The 17,250-nt window shown below is 39.4% G+C and overlaps 2 protein-coding genes across 2 annotated transcripts in view; one reads left to right on the top strand and one right to left on the bottom strand.

The window, feature by feature from the left end:
• Positions 1-17,176, top strand: part of tbc1d8 (TBC1 domain family member 8) — an 89,810-nt gene extending 72,634 nt beyond the window's left edge. Inside the window, exons 2-8 of the mRNA XM_035522693.2 lie at positions 12,986-13,070; positions 13,720-13,786; positions 14,728-14,898; positions 15,404-15,461; positions 15,764-15,850; positions 16,206-16,337; positions 16,569-17,176. Of these exons, the coding sequence (XP_035378586.2) occupies positions 12,986-13,070; positions 13,720-13,786; positions 14,728-14,898; positions 15,404-15,461; positions 15,764-15,850; positions 16,206-16,337; positions 16,569-16,741 (773 nt within the window). The 3' untranslated portion in view covers positions 16,742-17,176. The remainder of the gene's footprint in view (positions 1-12,985; positions 13,071-13,719; positions 13,787-14,727; positions 14,899-15,403; positions 15,462-15,763; positions 15,851-16,205; positions 16,338-16,568) is intronic.
• Positions 3,546-11,975, bottom strand: itm2bb (integral membrane protein 2Bb). The gene is made up of 6 exons (XM_027032949.3): positions 11,773-11,975; positions 7,103-7,234; positions 6,241-6,456; positions 5,241-5,351; positions 4,884-5,034; positions 3,546-4,622 (listed from the first exon to the last, which is right to left on the bottom strand). The coding sequence occupies exons 1-6, from the start codon at positions 11,851-11,853 to the stop codon at positions 4,534-4,536; spliced, it is 780 nt and encodes a 259-aa protein (XP_026888750.2). The 5' UTR covers positions 11,854-11,975; the 3' UTR covers positions 3,546-4,533.
• Positions 17,177-17,250: the final 74 nt, after the last annotated feature.

Genomic DNA, 17,250 nt, shown 5'->3' with positions numbered 1-17,250 from the left:
TCTTCACAGCTACCATCAGTACACCACAAAATACATGAAAAATCAGAAGGCTTGTTTGAGAGAAGCTGTGCCTGGCCTTGGTAGTCAAGGAATGTAGCCAGCTACAGTCTGGGAAGGACTTGAGCCAGGGTACTGGAAAAGACACGTCATCTGAAACAATTCAGATTTCGATGTTATGCTGCTTGCTGCTTTTATGTTGCAGGTCCTGCTTGCTTTCCTGCTTTGTATTTTTGTGTCTTGTTTCATGTAGTAGCATCTATGTCTTGTTATTATATATTCTGGTCTTGTTTCTGTATCTGATTCCCCTAGCTTTTCGACCCTGGACTGTCCCTGTGATAATGAATATGGATTTGCCCTCAATAAATAATGCTCTTCACAGAACTTGCATCTTGCCTCTGTTCGATCAGCGTCATAGCTATAAAACATTCTAAGAAAACACTTAGTTGTATGACTATCCAAATATCAAATCTGTAAGATGGAATATAACAGGCATTAATTCTCCTGAAAGATCATAAAGCTTAAATATCCAAAATCTCAACTCTATTATTCTACACACATAAAGTTCAACTATTTATCGTATAATTATTTCTGGTCAGGTGCCATTAGCTTTAATCTCTGTGATGCACACTCAATAACACCAAGACCTAGTTGGTATTTTAACATAATACATATCAAGGACATTGAATTTGACACCTATTTTATGAAGGAGATGATATAGATGATACACCAGAAATCTCCCTCACTTTACTATGGGAAACAGCAAAGGCAGGGAGAAGAGAGAAAAGCTTAGATATTCATAGTTTAGATGTCACAGTCAATCAAAAAAACTTTACTTGCCCAACGTAGACAAAAGCACTATGAACATGCTGAAAATCAGAAATATATTTGGAGATCCAACTCAAAGAAAAAAACATTATAAATAATATAGGACTCACAAGGGAATATCATTCAAGATGCAAAAGCAATACTTTTAAAACTATTATTAAAACGTGTATTCAAATAACAAAACTACAGAGCAAAAGGAGGTCTCATTACCAAAATTGAACAAAAATTAAACAGAGATCCTAGTTATGCCATTGAGGATGAATTTCAAAAAGCAATCACACAAATGAGAAACTATAAATCTCCAGGCATGGATGGATTCCCTGCTGAGCTCCATAAACATTTCTAGCCCACCATTTCCTCCTTATTTCTAAAAATGGTCAACAAAATAAAAGAATGCATCTCTCATTTCACCATAAATGAACACTTCAATAATAACAGTTCCGATGAAACCAAATAAATACCAAACACTATGGTCAGGCTATCATTCCATATCATTAATTAATACAGACATAAATATTATCAGTAAAGCACTATCAAGAAGGCTTGAACAGTCATTTCTAACCGTCCACTCAGGTGGTACGTGTTTTGCCTCAGTGACCTGGGTGTTATGATGTCATTTCCTTTATAAGCCTTTTTGTTTGTAGGATCGATGGCAGTCTTGGATGTCAGCCTTCCATTAGTTATGGTTAGTGCACTTTTATGTTTGAATTTGTTTTGTTAGTTTGTTTTTTCCTCCACAGGACAGACCATTTTTGGAAGCAGTGGTCTCCTTTTTGTTTTCTTTTTTCCTTTTTGTCTGCATGCTGTGTTGGTTCTCCTCACGCCTTACAGCAGACTCAATAGCTCGTTTAAGTGTGGTGTTCCCCAGAGCTCTCTGTGTGGGCAAGTTCCAGTTCTGGAGAGTCATGGACGCCAGATGTCGGGGCTGCTACCATCTCACACCCGGACACCTATTGTGACCTCCTCCTCTGAGGCAATGAGGAATCTCTGATACAAGCAACACCTGAGGGAGATCCTAGCCAAAGCTTTCTGGAGTACCAGGGGCTAGGTGTCTGGAACTGCCTTGGTTCCGGGCTATTTTACTCCAGCTCTCCAGAAGACTTCCGGTCTAAGCTTGAATGCTATGTGGGTACTGCTACTCTTCAAACCAGCTTTCATATCTTCTTAAATGGAGAATTAAGTGGAGACTTAAATGAAGATTATCATGATAACTCCTGGCTTGACATAGAACAATTATATTGCAATGAAATCTCCATTATGGATTTACCATTCATTAATACAAACATAAATCAAAGCTTAGCAATCTCTACAACTCTGACAGCCTGGTGGAAAATGAACAAACTAACACATATATATGGTCATATAATAACACATATATATGACCATATAACACATATATATGGTCATATAACACATACATGGTCATATGCCACAAGCCACACACCTTAAACACTTGCTCAGTAACAATATAATAGATTCAAACTCACCAAGAATGAATGAGAGATTTTGGCATCAAAGAAAATCAGTACTTAGAATATCATCAAATAAAAAGTATACTAATTAACAAAATCAATATAATAGACAATAATCAATATAACAGACAATAATCTATAAATACATTTGTATTGACCACAAGAAACTTCTCTCAAAGTTGTATGATAAATACAGTTAATTCAATACAAGGTTACACATATGACACACCTAACAAGACACAATATGTTAAAAATGGGCCAATTCAAACATGAAACATGTACACAATACACAATGAATACTAAAGATAACTATTTGCATGTACTTTGGACATGTACGCCAGTTTGTCACTTTTGGAAGGTTATCACTAAACTGTCTCTCTGTTTTGGGTATAACATTTCATTTTCACCCTCTCCATCTCTCAGAGATCTGCCAACAATAGAACCACCAATCCAAAACTCCATTCCTATAATCACATTAGCCCTAGCAAACAATCAAAAAACAAACAACCCTCCTAAAATAATCCCGTTTTTGAAATGAAAAAAAAAAAGCTATTGCACTATGATGCAGTGGATGAATCTGTTAACAACTAACACAGACATCAGTCAAAGCCAGAAAAATAGAAAAAGTAAACATTTGGATTTCTTAAAATATCTCAGTAAGCAATTCAGTGCCTCTCCCTTACCAACAGGAAACCTAATATATGATCAGACTTGAAACTTGAAAGCACAAAAGCAAAATTCCAACGAAACTTTTTTTTCCACTCATATTCTTTTTTCCTTCTGCGCTACCATTACTTGACTCATCTGTAAGGGTAGCGGTAAAAATCTGAGGACTTTTGGATGAATACAACAATGAATGTTGTTTACACATACACACACACACACACACACACACACGAACATTACAAACGCAAAAACGCCCCAAAAGGGTGAGGGGTGGTGATGGGAAGGTCAAATGGGATTATTTTGTAAAAACATTAAAAACTCCTTGTCATGCTTCAGACTGGCCATGTTGGCCACCTGACTTAATCTCTCATTCGGCTCATCCACGCAGAGTGCAGGCTCACCGAAATAAAACACCGGACAACTGATTTCCATACAGGCACTGTACATACACAGAGCTTTTACTCAGTTTACATGTTTGTACACATGGGAGGTTTGGAGCTGCAGTGTTCCCTTAGTTTGGACTTGGGGTCAATACAAAAGCAAAACACAAACAAGCAAACAAAAAACACATCACATAATTAGAACAGTGAAGGCTTATGACTTTATTATTTGTGTCTTTCTTAGAGAAAGGTTATAGCTATATACAGATTAACATTCATTTTCTTATGTGTATACATTTGATTACAAAGCATTTCCATAGTATTGTGCTCCTCCTATAAAACACTTTCTTGTATTAAGAAATTATTGTCATTGTTTGACTGTTCAAATTGAAAAGAGAAACTGACAAGCATTTGTTGATCAGACTATTTTCAGAGAATACAATTCTCTATTCACTATGAGAATTAAAATTTCTGCTTTATACATCATCCCATTTCCTTAGTAAATTATCAGAATAACACAAAACACAATGTACAATAAACTGGGACAAATCCAAACATTATGCTACCATATAGTTTAGTTACCATATAGTATAGTTATAAAAAATATTAAATTTAACTGCAGATTTTTTTTCTGATTTTGAAAAAATATACTCAGTCTATATCTCAATCAGCCATTTTTTTTTTTGCAGTTATGCAGATTTCTGTAATGTTTAAATTGTTCTGTTTCACTCCTTAAATATCAAATAGATATAATCAAATATCAGTAGAACGAGTGGTACTTGGACCCTTCTTAATCAACTTAAGGAACTATAAACAATATAATAGCATGAAACACAAACACACACACACACACACACACACACACACACACACACGCACACACAGAGACACACACACACACAGACACACACACGCATGCACAATTCAGCTGTTGCAACCTCCCCATCCATCTTTTGTTTAAAACAGTATTAGACAAGAATATTAAACATGCTTATAGAAACCAAAGTCATCTTTAAATTGAGACCATGAACGCAACTTCACAATGTAGCTCCAAATACACAAGATGACGACTTATGAGACAGAATAGGAAAGACAACCACTTCCTGGCAGTGCAGTGGTGGTTGTAATACCACTGCTGAGTGAGATGTTTCACTGGTTCCTCTGTCTGTCTTCTTCTTGTTTCTCTTTCCTCACAGCTCACAGATCTCCGTCTCCACCACAAACTTGTTCTCAAAATGGCGGATCTTGTGGCAGATCAGAGCCTCACGCTTTTGCATGCCTATTAAGGAAGAGACTCCTACTTTACACATACAGACTGGTCACAAGACAGGTGTGTGTGAGTCATCATGCATGTGTGTTTGTGTGCATGGGTGTGTTGTATGGGTGTGAAGTCAGAAAACTGTCTAATATGATTTACATATTCATCTTTCATATATCAAAAGGTATTTAACTGTTCTGAGTTGCAGCTTTCTTTGTGTTTGAAGTGTGACAAGGCAACATGTGTATGTGCATGCAGGTGTTTGTGTATCTGTGTACCTACCCAGAATGCTCTCTCTGCGCTGAAGTCTATAGGTGTCTTTTCCTTTGCACAGTCTGCTGATGAAGAAGCCCAGCTGGTTCACCTCATCGAGTTTCTCTGTCACCATCATCTGCTCATGCACCAAGTATGTCTGTGGCAGGTATGTGCCAGCCTGGAGACAAACGCGCGCGCGCACACACACACAACCATAAATACACAAATAAGCTTGTGCATTTACACAAGAGCAAACAAAACAAGCTTGAGCTCTCTTACTTACACACACAGTTATCTATCTCTTTGCAAACTCTCTTTTACCTGGATTTCACAGTCACAAATATTACACATCGAAGAACAAAAGAGACCCGTATAGCCCTTCACCTTAATGTTGATGAGCAGATCCACAAAGTCTCGAGGTGGCATGACTACTGATGTATTCAGAGTGATCACATAGCACTTGTCCAGACTCAGATCCAGATATGCAGTCAGCCTCTGTCAGCACAAATACACAATGAAAACACACTGAAAAAAAATAAACACACAATGCACGCGCACACACACACACACACACACACACACACACACACACACACACACACACACACACACTGTGTACAAGGTTGTACATGGCTATTAATGTCTAGTTTAAAGTCTAATTATAAAGTGGTTGTAGTGGTGATATAGTGGTCATCTATGTCTTATAGGAAGCAGCTGTATTTGGGATGTGTCTGCAGCTGCAATTATGATGTGTGAGGATATGTGCAAAGTTAGGGAAGCGTTATTTTTTGCCAAAGATACTGACTGGCTGCCTCTTGCTTTCTAAAACAAAATTGATTAATATAGTCAATGCATGTAATAAACCAAAGACACACTGAGCTAACCAGAGTACCTATCTCTAGTAGTGTCAGCAAAGACAGAGAATTATACAATTATATTAATCACATATTTGTAAATGCAGTAGAACTTTGCTCTAAAGCTTTATCAGCGTCCATTGTTAAAGATGTACATACATATGTTAGTCTGCTATGGCATATACAGCATAGAAGAGAATACTGGCTGTTTTACATGTGTGAATATGTGTATGTAGTGTTCATGGGTTTTTGATTGTGTATGGTGTTGTGTGTGTATGCGTATGTATGTTTGTGTGTGTATGGTGTTGTGTGTGTAAGTGTATGTACGTTTGTGTGTTTGAGTGTATATGGTGTTATGGATGTACGTTTATGTTTGTGTGTGTCTGTATGTATGGCTATGTAATGATATATACAGTATATCTGTGGCCTAATGCTGAATATCGGGATCTAAGTGGTGCTTCTGAATGCTTGTGTGGTGTGTGCTTGTGTGTGCGTGTGCGTTTGTTGAGTGATCTGCGTGTATTTCTCACTTTGTTAAAGTCGTGGACGATGTCTGCGGGGTCACTGTCGCTGAACTCTGGCACTGGAACGTTGATAAGCTCCACCTCCTGGTCCTGCAGCACCCGCACACGCTCATCCACCATGCGCAGGCCCACAGGAGAGTCCTCAAGCATGCCATCCTCCTCCTCCTGCATCATGAAGTCCTCCTCACGGTACTTCACCCCACACACAAACACCTGTCCCTCCTACACACACACACACAGAAAGAGCCATAATTGCATTGATGATAATAAACACATATTTTTCTTACTCTTAATAAATCTGGGGAGAATTGTGTTTGTCACTGAGAAAAGTGAGTTGTCCCAGTTTGCCTGGTTGTGTTGCATAAAAGGGCGTAAAATGTGCTGGGGTGAGCATCTCACCTCCATGGAAATGACTAATACAAGTGTAACAGGTTTCCAAGTAAAGCCTGTTTATGTGCTTCATCATGTGCCACTTATGTGCTTCACTGACATCTGGAACATTATTACCGGATCATTGCAATGTATTACCGGATCGTTGTGCATCTGGTTAAGAATGTTACAGGGTTTCTGTTACACAAAGGCAGTACAAAGGCAGTACAAAATACAAAACCAGGCAGAGCTATTGGCTGCTTTAATGGAAAGTTCACGTGTACATCTTCCCTGAGGATATCCACTGGGGAGAAGCTCAGGAGAAATTATTGCTTCAGTTCAACCAAGCTGAGTCAACACAAGACCACACCTCCAAAAGACCATGTATCTAAACACCAAGCTTGCAAAAACCACACCTCCAAATGCGACAGCAAGCTTCTTGCCATGAGCTTCACTCTTTGTCTTTTGTGCAGTATTCCCAAAATGGTGGTGTTCTCACCTCCATTATGTAGTACCTGTACAGGTAAGCTCCTCCCACAACCAGGCCTGAGAGCAAGAGAGCCAATCCAAGGCAGAAGCACCAGCACCATGCTCTTGATTGGCGACCCACAAAGTGCACCACTTCAGGATCCTAGAGACATAAAAAAACAAAAGATGAGAAAAAAGAAAACATACAGTGCCCTGTCTACACTGCATGAGGAGACAGACTGCAGGAACTCAACATCTGAGCAACACCTGAGACAACCCTGACACCAAGTCATTGTGAATTAAAATTTACTTAAATTAAATTGAGTTTTAGGTTGGTGGAATTGAATTAATAGGATTTATAACTAATTACATTTAATAGATTTAAATTAATTTATAAGAATGTGATGGCATGCATATATGGAACAGATATAGACTGTATTTGACATACTTTAAAGTGATTCTAAACCATTATAAATGTGCTATATAAAAATGTGTGTGCATACATTTCTGCTTCACAAGGTTGATAAATGACAGGTTTTTTTGGAGTGTCACCACGAGAACATGATGACTCATCCAGAAGCAAACAGACAAGATAGAAATGATGCAACAAATGGCACGAAATGAAATCTGACACATTGTACATATGTACAGCTTAGGCGACACAAATGACACAAAGACCTCAGATAAAAATAAACAATTAGTTATACGGGCAGGGTTTATATTAAAGAGATTCATGCATGCATTCTTTATAATAATGCAGTATCCCATTTGGAAGTGCCTCTACATGGGAAAGAACATGTTCAAACTGGCCTTCATAACCTGACTCATTCCTACAATCTCTCTTTCCCTCTCTCTCAGTCTCTCTGTCTCTCTCTGTCAAGTAAAAAGGACCAAGGTCTTTAACAGACCTAGCTCTTCAGGTCTTTAACAGACCTAGCTCTTCAGGTCTTTAACAGACCTAGCTCTTCAGGTCTTTAACAGACTTGGCCCTTCACTAAACCTTCACTGCACTATACATTCTGAAAACCCTGAAGAGGATTTTGATGGTTTTAGAAACATGGCTTTCCACTAACTGTCAGTACTGTCAGTGCATAAATATCTAGCACTGTGTTCACATTATTTGCAGATGTATTTGCGCATGGTATGAATTTCAGTTCAGGTTGTGGAGTTTTTTTTTAATGCAGAACCCATTTTTTTGGGAACTGATATCAGGGATTTTTTTTCATCCTCAACACAGATACTCACACAAATTAAGTGGAAACCAAAGACATATCTGTCTTCTGGTGTCAGGAGTGCAAAGAACTCTCTTACACATGCTGAGGCATGACCAGAATTGGGTTAATTTTATAACTATATAATTTTAATACTGTTCCACAACAAAAGAGATCCACTCAGCCATTAGCCAGTATCTAACAAGCCTAATCTCAATAATGGCAGTGTTCAGGAGCAAGATACTGGAAGCAGGACTTCTATATTACGACTGTTGCCAGCCTGCAGGAAACTTGCACTCTGGAAACTGGGTTGGTGATAGAGGATCTAAAAACCTTAGCAACTCCCATTTGAAAAACGTGTATCTGTACAACAACCCCTACCATGCCACTACCATGTCTCTGTTATTGCTGTAGTCATCTTATTTACAGAATAATTTCAAAAGAAATATGACTGTCATCAGCTTTGCCTTTTCCACTGCAAACACATTTAATATTTAAAGTTTCTATCATAGAACATACAAGGTCTTGTTTTTTCTTTGAAATAATATCTTAATGTATGGTAGTCATGCATGCTTTTGTTCACATTTTTGCATGCCACAACAAAACTCAAGATAAGAACATACACATAAATCCCACATCACTGAAACACACTCACAGCTAATAAACCCATATCGCTGAAGCACACTCACAGATGATAAAACAGTCCAGTAGCACCAAAGCTTTTGCTTTCTCAAGGAAGGAACCATAGAAAGAAATTAGAGAAATATTGGTTCAGTGCAGGAAACTCACCAATATAGTCTGTGGGTGTGTGTGGATGGATGGATGGATGGATGGATGGATGGATGGATGGATGGATGGATGGATGGATAGCGCATACATCTGCATAACGTTTTGCATTTTGTTGTTAAACAACATGCAAAAGGTTATGTAAATGTATTATTAATAGTATGTACTCCTTGTCTATTTTATTAAAAAAAAAAACCTACAATGGGTGCCTTGGTGGTATACAGTTAGAGATTATATCTCTGGTGCTATGTAGAGTTTCTACTGAGAAAAGTCTACAGCCCAAATATTAAGTGAACTATGGACAGAAACTGCCCACTGAGAAGGGTAGAGTATTAGAAAATGAATTAATAAATGAATGAATGCTTTTCTACTATAACAAGTTCACAAGATCCACTGACAAAACCTTTTTATTGTTTTATTCTTCAATCATTTCTAGGTTTATGGCAAACTACTGGGTAACTGATCATTAGGAATACGGCTGCATACTGACGAACCTGCATAACGTGTGTGTGACGCACATGCAAAACTTGTCCCAACAGGTTTTGTATTTCATTAAACATTACATATGCAAGATTATATACTGTTTCTTAGATAATGAAAAATAACCCCTTACATTTACAAAATCCATGTGTATAAAAATGCTTTCTACAAGGCAGTGATCTTAAATGTACTTATTGTTTGTAAAAAAGCAAAGGATTACATAATATTCTTAATATGCAAAGCAAACAGACACTTATATTTTAGAGCTTGGAAAACCAAGAGAATGGAACAGAACAGACAATAATTCACATTTGTTGTTCATAACCCAGGATAAGGAACTTTATACAATTTAGTACCTAGGGGCAGGGAATACGGTACACATGGGCATTGTCCCAGTGCCAGAACATTCTAGAACTTACCGTAAGAATGGGTCTTATGTAAATTATTATGAAGTAACTATATATAGTAATGCAAAAAAAAACAAAAAAACAAAACCATCCTGCAAAACAACCACAAATGAACTAGCTCATTCACGTCTTACCAGTGTAAATACAAGTTTACTACAATTGTAGTGAGCACTGTGATATCTTCTGAGGGAGTTGGACCTAAGACTACAGAATTACACCAGCATCTCCTGGACTTTGGCGCAGACCATCCCTTGCTCAACACTGTGTCTGTGTCTTCTCTCAGCCTGCCCACGAGCCATTGCTGCTCTTTATTAGCTTGTATGATAATGTAAATTGACAAAATGATTAGTCTGCAGAAATATAGTAATATTATTATAGCTATTAAATCATTAAGGCTTACGTTACAAACTGCGTGTCCAAGCACAAATACTCCAATCTCAAAAATATTTCACATTATAATAAAATAACACAACAGACATTACAGCAAACACAGGGTCCATCGATTTGACAAGAGACTGAAATTAAGTGCAAAGTCGCACTGTCTTTAAGCACGTTAGGACTTTGGCTACAGGGCCACTGACGAACAACCCGGGAAAGGTCTGTACGGTGCCCACGCGACACCAAGAGTCGGTGCGAGACGCTCACACGGGCGCCTCGAGAGGCTGTCTCGCGCCTGAGAACACGACTCACGAACACGACTCAAGTACAGAAATCTTCACGTTAATTTGCATATGCGTGTCGTGGATTTCAGAAGCACCCAGTAAGACATACGCCGATGCTCTGCTCAGGGTCCTACCGCTGCGCGCACAGCTGTACCATGAGGAATGGCGGATGCGATTATCTTGATCCTGTGGAACTTGCACCAAATACAGCAGTGACGTTTGGACACATTAAAGGGACGTAACACTACATTGGGTTCGTGTGATAGCCTTCAGTTAAAGAAAACTGAATTAATAGCCCTATTACAATTAGTATAAAGGGGGGGGGGGGGGGGGACAAACTTTATGTAATGCTGATGCGCGCATGTGCAGTAACCTCCGTGGCTCGCACTATAAATACAAAATAAACAAAAGCACGGTACTAACCCAACGCTAATGAAATCGAGTTATTTCATGAGAGACAAGTACACCAAAAGGCCAACGAAGTATGCTGAAATGATATTAGGTTTCTGCAGTAGATTATCCCAAACATTTAGCGTAGGTAATAGAAATCTGAATTACATTACAACTGCATTTTAACTAAATGTCTGTACATGTCACAATGTACAATTAATTTCAAAATCGCTTTAAGAGGTATGGTCCGTGAAATCGCTTACAAATGCCAACAGAAATGCTCTTGGTGTTCGTAGCAGCCTAAGGTTTAGTGTGTCCAGTTCTAAAAGGGTTTTCTCGGTGGCGTTCTCGATTAAACCGCGACGGGACATGCTCTGTATCTGCCATTTCAACTGTACACAGTCTGGCACTGTAATCATCTGAAGGATCAAAACCTTGACAAACTATCGGTGCCTTTACGCCAAGTGAAATGAGAAACGACGGCTACAGCTGTCGCAGGACTCCGCCAGGTTTCACGGTTAAAATAAAGGTTTAAAATAAAGTAGCCTTTCATAATCCTTTAAGAAGTCTGCAAATGAGGCAGGGATTCAATATTGACGTCGTTTAATCGACGTTATATTAGTGAAAATTAAGCGTTACCTTTTCCTTTTGTCCCAACTAAAAACCCGTCTTTTCTTAAAATGTTTTCTACACACCCTCATAATTCGTGCGGCCACTCTCAGTAAAACTCTCCAATGTCATCGTTTAATTTGTCATAATATTTACCTGATCCTCCGGAATAAGCGTCTCACTGTCCTTTTTTACGTCTTTTTGCGCAAGGGCCGTGTTGAAAGTCACTTTAACCATGATGAGATTCTCTGTCTAAAGAGAATGTTCTGGCTAAGGAAAAGAAAAGCTCTCGTCTCTGGCGACAAGTGAAACGCACTGAAGGCCTCCGATCGTATCCTAAACAGCTACAATATTTGGCTGTGACGCAGATACACACGGGCGGACGAAAGTAAAATAACACATTACATCCAGCAGATGGCGCGCTTCCTCACATTTCCATTATAAAAATCCGAGCGAAACGCTTTGAAAAGTCGGCTTTACATTATAATTGCTCTGTGATTCTGGCAAAGTGCAATGCATATGGTGATGCAAATGACATTACAAACTGTAGGGAGTAAAATGCCCACACTCAAAGTGGGCACGTCCCAAATGGATTTGTGAGACTGCTGTTGAGTCTGCAGTAATAGAGAATTCACCAAAGTGTGCACTAAATGTTCAGTTAAAGCATAAAACTCTTAAACCCCAAAATTAAAAATGGGCTACCGTTGGATTTGTGGACCTTTTATAAATTAACATTTCGGATTTAATTATAAAGAACTGCAGGAGTAAACTGTTTCAAATAATGTGCATGGTTTACATTGAACATTTTCTTTCCTGATATTTCTAATAAAGAATGAAAAGGCCAATGGAATTCAAACTTCACCAACCTTGTGGGGGTATAACCTAAACTTACTTGTAGTATTGGATAAAAAATTAAATTACTGTGAATTGTTTTGATTTTGTCTAAAGTATTTCCATCCACACAAAAGTTTGAACTGCTGGGGTGGCACCTAATATAACAAGCTAAAGGCAGAAAAAGAAAACGTTTCATTACAACTGCTAACGCTTACCCTCATGATAAACATCCCTGGCGAGATACAGTCATTAGATAATAGACTGGAAGAGGTTTAGTAATGCTTCATAATCCCGAATAAATCAGCAAATCCTGAACGTATTTAGCAAAACGACATGGGGTTACAAAAATGTAACAGCTCATCATGAACGCCCAGGCTACTTTTTCAACACTGATTATGTTCACTTCTGTCGTTTTATTCCTTTTCGCAAACGCATCTATCTGCACATATCCGAATAGTCTTGGTGTTAGTCTTTCGGCGGGATGGTGGCGCTGGAGGAACAACCTCACTGACTTCATGTTACTGCTTCACTGTAGAAGAAGAAGCAAACATGGCGACTGCCGACAAGTCCACGAAAGAAAGACTCTTGTCTGCTCTGAGTGATATAGAAGTATTATCCAGGTTTGTCTCATTTCTTCATGCGCAGATTGAGTATTATTAGGTAGCTAACCCAAAGAGTCCTAAAAAGCCGAGCAGCAAATTTAAACGTTATCAGATGTAGCTAGCCACTCTAGCCTTCGTTAGCCAGAAGGGTTTTTGTTTAGCTAACAAGCTAACGGCAGCCAGGTATGAAACAGTCGGGTTTGTATTTAGCTCATCTTGTAGTATCTTAGTCCTTCAGAGTAGTTACCTGATGGTTTCATCGAAATATTTTTTTTGAGTTACTAGCTGACTACGTTTCAGCAGGGTTCAGTTATTTATGTCCTCGTAGAGTCACCTAAACGGTTCTGCTCTGCTCGTCTTAATGGAGCGGGGATCACGCACAGGGATTTCGCATGTACAGTGAACATGCCCAAGGTGTTCACTGGGCAGTGCTTTTTCACATAAAATTACAAAACAGAAAACTGTTCTATAGTGAAATGGTGTAAAAATGAGAATCATTACATTCTCCTGACAGTGGAGCATTTTAAAAAAATCCAGCATTCACCACCTAGTGACAGAATGTTATCACTATACGTTGTCAGGCAGGATTGTCATATTTAGATATAGCCCTGAGCTTTCCCCTATTTATCTTTATTCTAAACTGTTGCTTTGATATGCTTTGCTGCAGGGAACTGATTGAGATGCTTGCTTTGTCAAGGACCCAGAAACTTCCCCAGCCAGGCGAGGACACGCAGGTGCATTGTTCTGCATTTGACAGAAATCCTGTCATAACTGAAACAGAGAAAGATATGTTAGGCATTTAAAAACTGATTCTTAAATTCCTGGTGCTGTGTGTAGGCTACTGCCTCTAAAAATTAGTATTCATGTATACATTGTTTCACCATGGGGGAGTTTTATACAGCAAAACAATACAGTGAAACACTGCTTTTATGGTTTAATCCTATTGGAATATATGCATGTATATATTTATTACTCCCAAACATGAGTGCCAAGGTTCGTAGCCAAGAATGCAGTATTAAGAACATTAACTTAATAGGAGGTGGAACTGGGCATGGCTTTACTGCTACCTAGTGTAACTGATGTGGGCTAAGATCAGAAACAGTAACATCTCTGACAAACATAACATTGGTGTCTGTTGTTGGCCAGAGGAGGACACCCCCCCCCCCCCCCTTTTGAGTCTTGGTTCCTCTCAAGGTTTCTTCCTCCTGCTCTTAGGGAGTTTGTCCTTGCCACTGTGGCCCTTGGCTTGCTCACTGGATGCTTGGACATGGACATTTGCTGCTTTGTGACAACAGCTGTAAAAAGCGCTATATAAATAAATGTGACTTGACTTGAATCTTGGTATGTCTTGCACTAAAATACGCAGTGTAGTACACCGTCATCATCAGCATCCAGTGTTGTATTTTTTGAGCTGGTTTGGCACAAATCCGATATGGCAGGCTGTTTTTAAGTAATATAACGTGTTTTCAAATGAGCTATTGAATTTTTAACCTTTTAAAACCATTGCTTTCTCCTAAGTATCTGGCCGTAAATGTGGCCATTTTTCTTTGCCAGTGGTTAAACGGATATCCATTTATTAGCTCATGCTGATATTCTGATATCAACGTTGTTCAGCATGTATGTCCCTAGTGAAGGTAGTGCAGTGTACAGGCTGATATGAGTATTTTGTGCACAGGTGCTGGAACTTCTGGTGCAGAGGGATAAGGAGTTCCAAGCTTTGATGCAGACTGCTGTGGAGCAGGGCAGGGTCCATCAGGAGATGCAGGCGCTGGAGAAGGAAGCAGAGAGGAGGGATGGTGATATCCAGCTGCTGCAGAAACAGCTCAAAGAGGCTGAGCACATCCTGGTAAGTCACTCCAGCCAAATGCAGGCCTGATTAGCACTGGGTCAGTGGGCCATACACTAAGTCAGACAGCACTGACAGATACAGATACAGACTGTTTAATCCCACTGGGCAGGATGCAACAATGTCAGAATTGTCTGTCTGTAAAGGTTGACAAAAATCATAACTGTCATCATTGATAAGTTCTGAACAGATGGCATATGTAGGCATCCCTTCAACTCACTAAATCAGTATATCATTTGAAATCATTTATCCACCCACATTCTAGCTCAGGTAAGCTTATTCAGTATCAGTGAGTTTATTCTAATGTCTGGGTTTCTTTAAGTTGCCTGTCTGGAACATGCTAAAGCAAAGTATAGCTATAGTAATGCATGCAGAAAGACATGTTGGTGTATCTTGAGAGCTCTGTAGTGAGTGAGCTCTCCCTAAAGCAGGTCTGAGGATGTGTCCCAGCTGTGTGAAGCACATAGCCTTCACCCTGAAGCCAACCCTGCTCTCTCTCCTCCAGGCTACAGCTGTGTACCAGGCTAAAGAGAAACTCAAATCTATTGACAAGGCCAGAAAAGGTAATATAGTGTTTTACTTTTTGAGCATCCAGAGCCAGACTATACGCAACTCCTCTCAATTACCATATACCAACTACCATGTCTAATAAAAAAAAGATTAAATGTACAAATCTTAGATTAAAAATGTTTTTTGCTTAGCATTTACAGTGTACTTATGAATATATGTTTTATATGAATACATTTACTCAGTAAATTATTTCTAAATATTGGCATTGAAGCAGACTTTTAAAAGTTATTTATTTTGCTCCTGTAACAGAGTTCATCTTATTTTTTTTGGTGTATATGGGTCATTTCTCATCCAGGCAGCATCTCTTCAGAGGAAATCATTAAGTATGCACACAGGATAAGTGCCAGCAATGCTGTCTGCGCTCCTCTCAACTGGGTGCCAGGTATTCATACTGTCTCATGTTATCTTTCTCTCTGTCTGGCTTCCTTTTTCCTATTCTAGTTCTCTGTTGGAGGATCACCATCATTTTTTTTGTTGTTGTTTAAATAAATCTATAATCTATCACCTTTTAATAATAAAAATCCCCTTTCATTTGTTGATGAGGTTGATTTGTGTGCCATGTGTGTTTGTCATGTCCTTAATAGGCCTGAAGATACACCCTCCACTCTAAGATTCATACTCCCCTCTTCTCATACAGTACTACCAAAAATCTGTTTTAGTAGTATCATTTCTTTCCTACAAGACAAATGTGGCATTATGTCTTTTTTTAGGCTTGTGTGTGTGTGTCTGTCTCTTAGGTGATCCTCGAAGGCCTTATCCCACTGATTTGGAGATGCGCAGTGGGATTCTGGGTCACATGAGCAACCTGCCCACCAATGGCGTGAATGGCCACCTGCCGGGCGATGCACTGGCTGCAGGAAGGCTACCAGGTAGCCATGCGTATGTGTGTGCATGCATGCTTTTGCGGCAAGCTTGGCTGACAGTTTTGTCTGTTTTGGTTTGTAAACAATGTGATGTCTTGGATGAGCCTGGCTAATGGTTACAGTGCTGTGTTAGTGTGGTGGTATGTAGTGTATGAGACTGACTGCTAGAGTGGAGGCATGTTGGCTTGGTTTCTCCTCACCCTGATATAATGGCTTTCTCTCTTTCCCCCACCTCAGATGTGCTCACTCCTCAGTATCCCTGGCAGTCTGCTGATGTTTCCATGGGGATGCTGCCCCCTCACCATGGAAACGATTTTGGCCTGGAGCCTCCTGGTCACAATAAGGAGAACGAGGACGACGTGGAGGCCATGAGCACTGATTCGTCCAGCAGTAGCAGTGACTCTGACTGAGGACAGGGGAAATGGGGGTGCACGTTTCTGACAGACATGAATACAGACATCTCCACTGACTGTTTGTGTGCAATTAATTAGTGGGGCAGAGATAGCCAGGACATTGCAATTACACTCTCCTGCAGTGACTGAGTGTGCCTGTGGTCTTGCCACTGCACTGCAAATTCCTGGTTTCTTAACTGGATGATGAAGCATAAACCTTCCCCAACCACAAAGCCATGAGATAAACAAAATGTTAAAGCCTCAACCAAAGCTCTCATTATGCCAGACTAAAACATTGGCTCAAGCCAGTCCATAGTTCTGTCTAGTAGGAAGTACTGTAAAATGCAATTACCCCCCCTGGCCACATAAGCTATGTCTGTTTAGCTGTGGTGTAAATAGTGTAAATACACTTGAGTTGGCAGACCTTGTAAATAAAGTATCTTTGGTATAATAGATTGGCTCATGTGTTTATTTGGAGTAGAAGTTTAGAGAATAAATGCTGTCACTGGAGATCAGTCAGCAGCTGG

The sequence above is a fragment of the Electrophorus electricus genome, chromosome 9 (genome assembly GCF_041902795.1).
Source record: "Electrophorus electricus isolate QZ-2024a chromosome 9, ASM4190279v1, whole genome shotgun sequence".
Taxonomy (NCBI): domain Eukaryota; kingdom Metazoa; phylum Chordata; class Actinopteri; order Gymnotiformes; family Gymnotidae; genus Electrophorus; species Electrophorus electricus.
The sequence above is the reverse complement of the archived record's forward strand: the minus strand, read 5'-3'. Positions and strand labels throughout refer to the sequence as shown.

What these genes read in the sequence shown, in the direction of transcription:
- itm2bb (XM_027032949.3), bottom strand. Translation starts at nt 11,853, where the DNA reads ATGGTTAAAGTGACTTTCAACACGGCCCTTGCGCAAAAAGACGTAAAA. An exon ending in TCGTCCACGACTTTAACAAA is followed by an intron (nt 5,352 to 6,240) that starts GTGAGAAATACA and finishes TTGTGCTGACAG; the next exon opens with AGGCTGACTGCATATCTGGA. An exon ending in ATCTGCTCATCAACATTAAG is followed by an intron (nt 5,035 to 5,240) that starts GTGAAGGGCTAT and finishes GTTTGTCTCCAG; the next exon opens with GCTGGCACATACCTGCCACA.